This window comes from Phascolarctos cinereus, unplaced genomic scaffold (genome assembly GCF_003287225.1).
Source record: "Phascolarctos cinereus isolate Bilbo 61053 unplaced genomic scaffold, phaCin_HiC Scaffold_4;HRSCAF=312, whole genome shotgun sequence".
NCBI lineage: Eukaryota > Metazoa > Chordata > Mammalia > Diprotodontia > Phascolarctidae > Phascolarctos > Phascolarctos cinereus.
In genome coordinates, this window is record NW_027555847.1 from 362954378 (window position 1) to 362966930 (window position 12553).

The 12553-nt window shown below is 38.4% G+C and overlaps 1 protein-coding gene across 7 annotated transcripts in view; it reads right to left on the reverse strand.

Moving 5' to 3' along the window:
- Positions 1-12553, reverse strand: part of NEDD4L (NEDD4 like E3 ubiquitin protein ligase) — a 453729-nt gene that overhangs the window by 90451 nt on the left and 350725 nt on the right. For all 7 annotated transcript variants that reach the window (XM_078153241.1, XM_020994788.2, XM_020994798.2 and 4 more), the window contains 3 exons: positions 9673-9734; positions 9426-9528; positions 4057-4223 (listed from right to left, as the gene is read on the reverse strand). In XM_078153241.1, coding sequence (XP_078009367.1) covers positions 4057-4223; positions 9426-9528; positions 9673-9734 — 332 coding nt within the window. The remainder of the gene's footprint in view (positions 1-4056; positions 4224-9425; positions 9529-9672; positions 9735-12553) is intronic.

Below are 12553 nucleotides of genomic sequence, written 5' to 3' on the forward strand. Positions count from 1 at the left end.
GGTTATCAAGAAAAGGTTAATTATATTTAATTTACTTTGTATACTAAGGCAGGAAAATATGTGATATATTTTGGAAATCTAGCTATCAAAAAGGGTTAAAATAAAATCAGTATTCCAGTTAGGGATCTCCATTTGACCTCATAATATTTCATATTCTTAAATACTAATTATATTATAATCAGTACTATATTTATTTGTATATGTAAGAGTTTATATAGTATGCTAAGGAAAGCTGAGTAAAAATTATAACTAATTCCCATGGCTATAATGGGTAACAGAAACCCAGAAATTTTAGTCCTAAGGCAGGTTCACTATCAATTTAACTCAAAAAAGCATTATTAAGCACTGTGATGAGTCCAAGAGAATTCAAAGACAAAAACAAAATAGTCTTTACCCTCAGATAAACTAACACTCTTCTAGGGAGATACAACACAGATGCTAGTAAAGACAAAGTAATTTTAGGAGGAACACAGCAATTACCACTGAGATAATTAGGAAAGACTCCAGGACCTAAACAGAGACTTGAAGGATTTTAAGAAGGTGGAAGAGAATAAGCATTTATTGAGCATCTGCTATATGCCAGGCACTGTGCTAAGCACTTTTTACAAATATCTCAATTGATCCTCACAACAATAGGTGCCATTATCATTTTACAGATGACGAAACTGAGGCAGAGGTTGTGACTTGCCCAAGGTCACACAGCTAGTAAGTATCTGAGGCCAAATCTGAACTCTGGCTGTCCTGGCTAGAGGCCCAGCCCTTTATCCAACAGTACCACCTGGCCATCTAAGAAAGAGAAGGTGGTCAGGAGGGAGCAAAATCTCAAAATAGGGGCATGTAATAACTAAATGGGCTGCTAGGTGGCGCCATAGAACACAGAGTGCTGGTTCTCAAGTCAGGAAGACTCATCTTCCTGAGTTCAAATTTGACCTCAGACCATTAAAGACCATTAAAAAAGCAACACACTCAAAAGGCTTGGAGTGATTAGCTGAAATTCAGAAAAAATTAAGTGATTCATTAAAAGTCATGAAATTAGTTAGTGGCAGAGACAAAATTGAAAGCTAGGTCACCTGACTCTCAGTCCAGTGTTTTTTTTCCCACTATACTACGGACACCAAATTAATGACTCCCCATTAATTTTAATTTCTCAAAGACAGTCTTCCCTCAATAGACACCAAGTGCTCAGCTGTATCAACTTCTCCCAAAGGACATTTTATTGCTTGGAATTCTGCTTTTGGAGATTATTGCCAGTATGTTCAACAAAATTCCAGGAAGCCCAGAGGCTTGTTGGGTAATGCATGTTCGCAATAGGGGAAGAAAATATTTTCTCTTCTGGGAGGGCCCTGATTATTTAGGGATGGTTCCTACAAAAGCCAAGGGGAGGCTGCAAGCTGAGCGGGCTTGAGTGTTACCTCTTCTTTTCTCCTATATCCTTTACGTTTTCTCTTGCACAGGAATGGTGGAAAAGGGGAAGGACTATCCATTTCCCATCCAGTACGCTCAGGCCCACCCTTTATTTTTATTGTTGGAGCCTGCAGCTGTGTGCTAGATGGTACAGGAGACAGAGCCTTGGGCCCAGGGTCAGGAAGACCCGGGTTCAAACACAACTGCAGACACTTACTGACTGTGTGATTCTGGGTGAGACACTTAATCTCTGCTTGCCTCAGTTTCCTCATCTGCAAAATGGAGTTAATAAAAACTCTACTTCACAGTGTGGTTATGAAGATCAAATGAGTTGATTTTTGTAAAACTCTTAGCATAATGCCTGATACATAGTACAAGCTATATAATTATTCCTCTACCCTTCCCCTTTCCTCAACATCATGAATAAACATGATGAACTTGAACTTGAATTAAGAAATACATTTTTCTTTGCTTCTACCAAAGATTGGTAAAATTTTGTTTTGTTTTGTGAGGGGGTTACATCTATGTAATTCATTTTTCTTAGTCTTGACTAATACATTTAAACTTCAGTAGCTTTAAAAAAACACACACACACACAACACAGAACTTTTGAGGCTGATTAAGATCTTAGAAACATAATTTTCGCAATCACTAAAGAAAGCCCTGAGTTGAAAAATAATTGTACTACCTCACTTTTGTATAATGCTTTGTTAGAAAAAAAAACCTTTTACCTACATTATCTCAATTGACATAACAACCCTGTGAAGTTGGAAATGTAGGGATACGTTGATCTTCGTTTCTTTTCTTTCTTTTTTTTAAAGAGGAAGAAACCAAGACTTTGATAATTTAAGGAAGTTGCTTCAAATTATATGAACACTAAGAGGCAGAGACAAGGCGAGATAATAAACATTCATTTAGTGCTTACTGTGCGCCAGGACAAGAATCTAGTCCTTCTGCCTTTCAGTTCAGTGTAATCCCCTGGACCGGGGGTGGGAAACTTATGGCTTTGAGGCCACATATGGTCCCCTAGGTCCTCAAGTACAGCCCTTTGACTGAATCCAAACTTCACAGAACAAACAAGCTTGGATTCCATTAAAGGGCCACACTTGAGGACCTACAGGGCCACATGTGCTCTCGAGGCTCCAAGTTCCTCACCCCTGCCCTGGACACTGAGTGACTGAGGTGTTACTTTTTCCCAAATTTATTGCCATTCTCAATTTCATCCCTAAACCAAAAGGTCTTCAAAGGGTTAACAAGTCTTCATTTCATGCTTCTACTAGTATTGACTTGGGAATCTTCTAGAATATGAACTCAAACCTTTCCAGACCACAAATGACAACTTTCTGCCCTCAAGTTCTTAAAATATTTGATGAGGAGTCTGGGGTGAATGGATTATTGAATCAAGCTCATCATTTCATAGTAGAATAGGTTCTTCTGTGTGTTGCTCTCTCATTTTACGACTAACATAACTTCTGCTTCATAAAGACTGATTCAATTACAAAAAGCCATTGTTAGAAGATGGAGATCCTCCGTTTAAGCCTCTTCTCTTTTAACTATTGCATCTGCCCAAAATACTTCAAAGCTAGGCTTGAGTAACAATAAATATTTCCTCAAAATGGTTTTAATAGCTAATTGTCTAGTAGTGATTGTGTAGAAAGGAAGGGAAAATGATTCATCAATGGGAATAGCTATGTCCATTAGCCACAGGAGAAAAGTAAATAGGACTTTAATGGAACTATTTGCATTTTTTGCATCTATTTTTTTTAAAGAAAATTTTGCAGTAAATATTATTTAGTGTCAATTCAACTCAACCTTGAGCAGCTAAGATGATCCATCATATCTAGAGCCAGAACCAGCACCAAAGTAAGCTAAACAATGATAAACTTATTGTACTAAGGCAAATGAAGAATGAAATTAATCTATAGCAGTGATTTAACCCAACAAACATTTATTAAGTACTTTCTATATGCAAACTATCCTAGAATAGAAATATCCAGTGTCCCTCCAAGGGGAAAATGCAAAATTTTCAAAAATTTCCAAAAACATAATTTTCTTTAATTACACACACACATATATGCACTTTCACATATATGCATATACTACATGGGTCTTTTTGGAAAGGTTTCTAAAAATCAAGCAATGATAGGGTCTCAAAAAATCCTCTCTCTTCCCCTTCCCCCATGCTGGCAAGCACAGGCTCAATGAATGGAGAAGATTCCAAAGTTATTTTGTTTTGCCACTTTGGATTAAGGGTCAGTCACCAAGAGTGGGGTCAAGGAAGAAAAAGTAATCATTCAACATAGTCTACTAAATCTGGGAAACATAAGCTCAATTTTCCATTCCATTAATCTAATAATGCCAAGCAATCCGGGAATGCCAATTTATCAAAGGGTTTATCATCCAATTCAAGTTTTCCTAAGAAGAATATGACACCAAAATTGTTATTCTTAGAATGCACTTAGTGTGACTTGCTCCGAGGCTCTTCACCTTAACTTGGGGAGCCAAGAAAGGATCACAGAGCATTAAAAACCTGTAAGTATAACTGGTTTTGGATATAAGCCTCAGCCTTATTCTTAAAGAGGTGCCATGTTTTGTTCTATTTCTGTCCTAACCAAGGGCATGTTCTTTAACCTATAGACATAGAGGACTTACATTAAACTGGGTCGGTGCCACTGGGTGGTCCTGTTGTTGTGGTTGACGTAGTAAGTTCTGCCTAAATTGTCGACTTTCTCTTCCCACCCAGGTGGCAGCGGAGGTGGAGGAAGTTCTTCCTGGTGTTGAGAAGCCGAGTCATTTGAATCAACAACTTCCCACCCATGCTATAAAATAAAGTTGAATGGGTGATTAAAAGGTTAATTTTATTTTTGCTTCTAGGATAAGAAAGCAACATTACAGCTTAAAAAAACAACACACAGACACACAACATAAAATTCACAATTAAGCCAACTGTCTAAAAATAATACCTGGTGTTTTTATACAAGGTCTAATTTTAAAAGAAGCTATTAAGGATAATCATCTGGTAAACAAGCTTTTGTTAAGTGCTTACCACGAGTCAGGCATTGTGCTATGCACTGGGGATAAAAGGAACAGAACAACCATGGGCCCTGCCCTCATGGAACTCATATTCTAATGACACACAAATAACCACAAACAAAATGTGTGGTGCAAGTGGAAGATAATTTAGAAAGTCGGCATTAGTCTTGAAGAATGAGAACAGGCCTCCTACAGAAGGTGGGACATCAGCCAAGTCTTGAAGGGAGCTGGGGAAAATAGGAGGTGAAGGTGAGAAGAGAGAGCATTCCAGGTATGGGGGACAGCCACTAAAAAGACAGAGACAATAGATGGAGCATTGTGTGTGAAGAAAAGCGAGAAGCCTGATGTCACTGGCGAGGAATAGTGTAAGAATAGTGAAAAGGTAGGAAAAGGTGAGGTTGTGAAGGGTTTAAATGCAAAACTGAGCACTTCTTAATAGGAGTTTACTGAATGGGAGGAAGAAAGAGCATGAGTATTTATATGGTGCCTACTAAGGGCTTTACAAATATCTCATTTGATCTTCACAATTCTGAGAGAGAGGTAGATGCTATTATTCCCATTTTACAGTTGAGGAAACTGGGGTAAACAGAGGTGAAGTGACTTGCCTAGGGTCACACAGCTAGTTAAGTGAAGACTCAGGTCTTCCTGACTCTAGGCCCAGCACTCTATCTATCTACTTTGGCCCCTAACTACCTTGATCAGAGAGGGTGATGGTCAGTCTGGGGGATGGACTGTCAGTAGGCCAATGAGAAGGCTACTACAATAGTTTAGGCAGGAGGTGATGAGGGTCTTCACTAGGGTGGTTGAGGTATAAAGAACTTGCATTAATGAAAGATGATGAGAATAGGCCTGTTGCAGAAGGTGGGACATGAGCCGAGTCTTGAAGGAAGCCACGGAAAATAGGAGGTGAAGGTGGGAAGGGAGAACATTCCAGGTATGGGGACAGCCCATGAAGATCCAGCAAAGGAGACTAAGAAAGAATGGTCAGTCCAGTAAGAGCAGAGTCACACCAACCTAAAAAGGATAAAATCTGCAGAAGAAGAGGGTGATCAGCCACATCAATACTGAAGATCAAACAAGAAGGAGGAGGATGAAGGAAAAGGCCATTTTCTCTGGCACTTAAGAGAACATTAGCTGTGTTTGCGGCAACTAGGTGACTCAGTGGATAGAGCACCGGCCATGGATTCAGGAGGACCTGAATTCAAAACTGGCCTTAGACATATAATACTTACTAGCTGTGTGACCCTGGGCAAGTCACTTAACCCCTATTGCCCAACAAAAAAAAAAGAAGAAAAAAATTAAGAGAACATTGGTAATTTTGTGGAGGGCAGTTTCAGTTGAATGATGATGAATCCAGAAACCATATTGTGGATAGTTTAGAAGAAAGTGAGAGGAGAAGTGAAGGTATCTACTGTAGATGGATTTGTCAAGGAGTTTAGCAAAGAAGGGTAAGAGATATAGGATGGAAGTTAGCAGGGATGGTAGTGAGGGTTCTTAATGATAGAGGAGAAGCGAGCATGTTTGAAAGCAGCAAGTAGAGAAAGGTTAAAAATGATTGAGAGTGGGGGCAGCTAGGTGGCGCAGTGGATAGAGTACCGGCCCTGAAGTCAGGAGGACCTGAGTTCATAATCCGGCCTCAGACCAAACACTTGACACTTACTGGCTGTGTGACTCTGGGCAAGTCACTTAACCCTAATTGCCTAAACCACCCCCCCCAAAAAAAAATGATTGAGAGGATGACAGGGGGGGGCAATATGTTGGAGAAGATGGGATGGAACGGGATCAAAGGTATGTATAGATGGGGTTGCCTTGGCAAAAAAGAAAAACATGAAAGACAGAGGTGAAGGGAAGACAATGGGGGAAGACATCTAAGTGATGGAAGGGGAGAAGAACAAAGACAGTAGTGGAAAATCATGATTCATACTTCTCAAAAAAAGAAAGGCAATTTGCTGAAAGTATTAAGGAAAGTTTGATTAGGAGAGATCAAGGAGAGATGAGAATGGATGAACAGTTCTTGCAGTGAGTGGGATAATAAATTGATTAAGGAGGTGAAAAATGATTGCCTTACTGAAGTGAGGGTGAGGGCCCGGTTGAGATTATGAAACATAAATTTGTAGTAATTTTAAAGCTGCAAGGAACCATAGGAATTATCTAATCTACTTCTTTCATTTTATAGAAAAGAGCAATAACTTCCCAACCTCACACAGCCAGCAGTGGGGAGGGCCTTAGGCAAGACCACAGGTATTCTGGCGCTTACTTATAACTTATCTCAACAAAAGAGGATTTTAATAAATTGCTACAGATTCTGAAGGCCATCCCAAAAGGGAAATGCCAGAAATGTTTTAAGTAATAACAGCTTCATTAGAATAAATGGAATAATAATAATAATAATCTTCCAACTATTTTGAAGTATTTTAAAGTAATCATATGTAATTGTTTAAAAAATCATTCTCATTATTTCATTGTTGCACCTTGTATGTGATTTTTCTTTTAAAGGCCTATATGGCTTTCATCAGAGCTTCACTAACATGACATCCATGGGTTTGTTTTATGATAGGCATACATATTCTAACATCTTTAAATGATGAATGAAATGATGAAAAAGATCTCCATTTTGCAGATGTCAGTGATTTGCCTGAAATCTTATCATGGGTTAAAATGAATCAGTGGTAAGGCCAGGAATAGATATATTCCAGGCTTAATATTATTTTTTTCTAGGTAAGGAGCTACCACACTCATGGCTGGCTTCTCTTCATCCCTGGAGCCAGATGTAGATCGGGAACTGATGCTTGTCTCCCTTTATTCTAATGACATTGCCTCCATACAATCAGGCTGCCTTGCCTTAGAGCTAAAATTACATTTTACAATACATATTTTCAGCATTAAGTATTCCTTTCCTAATATCCCAGAGTAAAATCACTGTAAAATTATTAATATGTTGGTTACTGCCATCAGACGAGTAGAAGAGTGTAAAAAATTAGTGGATTTAAAATAATAAATGAAAATATGCTGACTGCTTATGGTGTCTTGAAATTAAGAGCAGTCTACCACCCACTTGTACATTTTTCTCCTCATATACTATACATAGAGATGAAAGTTTGTGAGTGAAATATTGCCCAAAACTTGGCTTTTCAGTCTGAGGGGTCTGTTAATGTGTTGTATTATGTGAACATTATTCACATAATACAACAGCTGCATACAAATGGCAAACCAAGTAATAGTTAGGCCTTGATTAACATCCACCGTCAGAAGCAGAGGAATAATTGCCTAACAAAACAGGACTCAGAGAGTCTTTTCAAGATGTAAAAGCATAGAAAAAGGTAAAATGCTCTTAGTGGATAACGGGAAGGCATTGGTGGACCCACCCTATTCCTCCTCATCATATCCTCTCATTCCCCTCTCCACCCAAAAAAATGAGAAAGCAAAGAAAAATTCATCAGGACAGTTAATTCCAAAATGGTTTTTTCTAGGGAAAGGTCATCTAATGCATTCTCACATGTGGGTGCCAAATGAACGAGAAACTTGGGAGAGATTTTCTAATGCTTCTAGATACTCTGAATGAATCCCAAAGGTTAGAGGGGATTTTAAAAGGGATAAATCTTCAAGTCATGATGGAATTAAACGAAAAGGGTAGCTTTCCAAATCCCTTATAGGGGTGAGAAGGAGCAAAACCTGGGTAACCCTGTCTTAAAAAAGAAAGAAAGAAATTCATAGTGAAAAACTATTCAATTGTTCATGGTAGGCTACATTAAAATTTAAAGGTTAACTCTTCTTTATAAAATATAAGAGCTATTTGGTTTTTAAAAATCGTATTTACAGTCAAGATAGCATTTAATTTCAGCTAGAGCAATAAGGAGGCATTAATGAGATAATGTATCAAAATGCTTTGAAATTTAAAAAAGCTCTCTAAATGTAAGTTCTTTTTATGATTACAATGTGTGATTGGCAAACAACAACAAAATTATCTGATACAAATGTACATTTTGTTACCAAAAAATGTATTAACTTCATTGGCACAAGTAACTGAGTAAACTCTACAAAGTTTTGAAATTATTTGATGTCCAAAGGGGCACTGCCTAAACTCAAGATTTAGTCACTTGGTCAGACACGGCTCATTATGTTTTTATCTTCCCTTTATATTCAATAACAACAACAACTAGCATTTATATGGATCTTGAAGGCTTTAAAAGCACTTTATATGTATTATATGGGCAGTTAGGTGGCTCAGTAGATAGAGTGCCAGGCCTGGAGTAAGAAAGATTCATCTTTCAGCCTCAGATACTAACTAACTTTGTGCCCCTGGGCAAATCACTTAACCCTATTTGCCTCTGTTTCCTCATCTGTAAAATGAGCTGGAGAAGGAAATAACAAACTATTCTGGTATCTTTGCCAAGAAAACTCCAAATGGGGTCATGAAGTGTCAGACACCACTGAAATGACTGAACAACAACACATGTATTATATCACTTGATCTTCACAACAACCTGTGAAGTAGCTGTCATTATTTTCATTTTACAGGTGATGATGAGATTGAGGCTGGCAGGGGTTTACATAGTAAGTATGCGAAGGAAGATGTGAATTTGGGTCTTTGTGACTCTAAGTCCAGTACTGAATCCACTATGCCACAAATGTAGTAACATAGTACAAGAAAACAATATAAAAACTTGCAGATGCAAGCAATTCTAAAATAATTCCTTCACTCCCAGTTCTATACTTAACAACACTTCTTATCTTTGTTAGAAGAAAAACATTAGAAATGTTTGTGGTGAATATTTACATTTTATAAACAATGCAGGCTACAATGAACTGTAACATATCCTCATTAAAATGTCTGAACGTGGTAGCCACCATTAATTCCAACAGATGGATGCCAATATGTTTGTTCATATTTCTGAAATAAGGTATTCCGAAAAAAACCTAAAATTCACTTTAGCTATTTTATTATTATTAAACAACAATAGAGAAAACATAAAGCAAAGGGGTCTTACCTCTAAATCTTCCCTCTGATCATTATTTTCTTCATCTTGTCCTCCATTCTTTGGCATATATGCCATTTTCAATCGTAAGAAGCCTTTTACCCGGGATTTATGACTATATAATAGGGAGAAAAGACAAATTACCAAAAGTATGGGTACAAGTGTGCTTTTTGTGGACTATATTTACTTGTGTGAAAAAGTAAAATTTAAATAAACTTGAAATCTGCATACATGTAAAACAACAAAAATAAGCCCTTACCTTCTTGGTCGGAGGAGGAAATCCTTAAATGTATAGGGTCGTTCCATGGTTGGGTCTTCAGTCTATAGACAATGAGAAGCAAATTAGGTTTGAAAATTGACAGTCTTTACATTTTTGACCTATTAAGCTAGATCGTGAATTTTCCTATTATAAAACATTGTAAGTATATAAATGTGGTTGATTTCCCTACATTTAGAAACAATAGCCAAGACCTCACCAGGAGACTACCTAAGTTAGATCTATTAATATCACTACTGACATTGTCTATTTGAGGCCCCCAAAATTAATTCCAACAGTAGATATTAGACAAAGACACAATGTCTAATTATTGTACATAAACTGCCAGCTGCATTTTTTAATAATAGGATACAGATCTCAATATAACATAGCTGATAAACTTCAGCATTTTAGTGGCCAATAACAAACCATCATGCCTACTTGCAATTAAAGCTACCTTGGGTAACTTCCAGCTTTCCAATTTTCTATTGATGGCTGTAATACCCCCTCTGTTACTGAGGCTCTAAAATTTAACCATAATCCCTCTCTCCCTCATACCTCATATCCAATCAGTTGCCAAATCTTGTCAATTGTACCTCTAACAAACTTGGATCTGTCTCCAACTTACAACACCTCTCGCTTACAATACTTCCACCTTAGTTCAGGTGCTAATCACCTCTTGCCTTAGACTAATATAATTAATTGCCTCCTAACTATTCTTTCCCTGTTTCCAATATCTCCCACCTCCAATCCATCTACCACACAGCTCCCAAAATAATCTTCCTAATGCTGAAGTCTGACCATGTTACTCTACTGAAATAAATTGCAATGCCACCACACCCAAGCAAATGGTTCCATGAACCACGGTGACCAACATATGCATGACCCAGTAGACAGTCTTGTTGACGAGCCTCTAATATTGAGGTAGGTTGTTCCTTTGATAACCGTTAGATCTATACATGAAGACTTTTCAGTTTAAGAGAACCAATTAGAGGTTATACTCCATGGGAATAGATAGCCTCTGAGAAGCAAGAATCACCCACATTCCATGAAGAAACAGCAAGAACTAGGACTTTAGTCGAGGCCCCTTCAACACTAAAAGGAAAAAATGTTATTTAACAAGAATTCAGAATAGTTTCCTTAGAATTTGAGCAAAAGGGGACAGCTAGGTGGTACAGTGAATAGAGCTCTGGCCTTGGAGTCAGGAGGACCTGAGTTCAAATCCAGCCTCAGACATTTAACACTTCCTAGCTGTGTGACCCTGGGTAAGTCACTAACTCCACTGCCTCACCGAAAAGAAAAAAAAAAGAAAAGAAAGAATGCGGGCAAAAAAACTTGAGCAGAAAACAATGTATCAGAAACAAATGAGGAGCTAACATACAAAATAAGAAATACAAATATTCAACTTATTTATTAGGTTAACATCTCTCTTGTATTCCTCTGCTAGAACCTGATTAGAACATAATATGGAGCCAAGTATACTAAGTTCTTCCTGTTTATTTAAATTAATTCTGTGGAAGAGTTGACAAATAGAAGTATAAAATAGCATAAAAGAATTATAAAGCTGGAAATGATCCTAGAGATTATAGAGATCAATTCTCTCATTTACTCTTAGGCAACTAAAGCCAAAGGAGGTCAAATGACATACATTTGAGGGTCACTCAGGTTAGCACAACTGCCAGGGGATGACAAAGCTCAGAGCAGGGAGCTAGATCAACACTATATGGTAAGAATGATGAGGATGGGATCGAGACCCCAAAAAGGAACTCTGGCCTTTCCCACCTGGACAAATCTCTGGTGTTCACCTGAAGCTATAATACCATCAACTGGTCTTTCACTGTGGCTAAACCCTATCTCCCAATGTTATCCTTAACCTAGCCTAGTCCTCCATTGTCTTACCTCCCTATGGCCCCAGGCCATTTCCCATCCTTAATCCTAGACAGGCTCCATTCTCCCTTGGGCATGTGGTCTGGGTCCTAGGCATTCAGTTCACCCCAGCTTTCTGGCCACTCCCATCCAGATCCTCCTTAGACCCCTCCTCCAGTCACCCCAAACTACTTGGCCACTCCTAGATCCCTCCCAGTCTTTCTGTATATCAGGTCCATCTTGTCTCCTTTAAGATGCTCAGATTCTTAAAATCTAGCCACTGCTCAAATTTTTATAATCTAACCAATAGTTCACAGATGCTCAGATTCCTTAAGAGTCTGGCTAATATGGCAGATCTTTAATAAATCATGTCTTCAGCAGAAAGAAGGCTTGGGTTGAATTCTTTTGGACAGGACCTGTGTGTCATGATATCAGGGTCCCAGCACCCGTAAACCTCTAGACCTCATCAAGAAGAGCATCCACATTCTCCCATTACTACTGTGCTGCACTGCCATGATGGGCAGTATCTGGTGGGAATGTTTAAAGAACAAGAAGAAAAGGAAACTCATCCTGACACTTAACAGCCTGGTCACTACTATGAAACCATTGTGGCAGATTTCAGTTGTTTGTGAACAGCGCTTCAGACAGGTAGACTCTGGGATTCCAGAAGAGTGTGTCTGAATTGCCAAGAGCTTAGAGATTTCTCTGTATGTCTCTTCTGGTAACAACAATGGTTTCTCTGAATACCTCTAACAGTACAAGGACCCTTAGGATGGTGAAAAGAGTGCCAAGAGAACTTTGTCTACAGTTTAAAACTGCAGTTGGCAGTACATCTACTATACTTTAGTCATCGTATCTAAGTCTAACATGCTGTGTTTATTTCCATCTCTGTGGGCATCTGTCTTGTGTGCTGTGGCTGTGCTTGGTAGCTACTGGCTGGAGGGGTCAGCTTTCTGGCAAAAAGACCTTTCGAGACAGCCAAGGGTTGTATTTCTGATATGGCAACTGAGACTCTGAG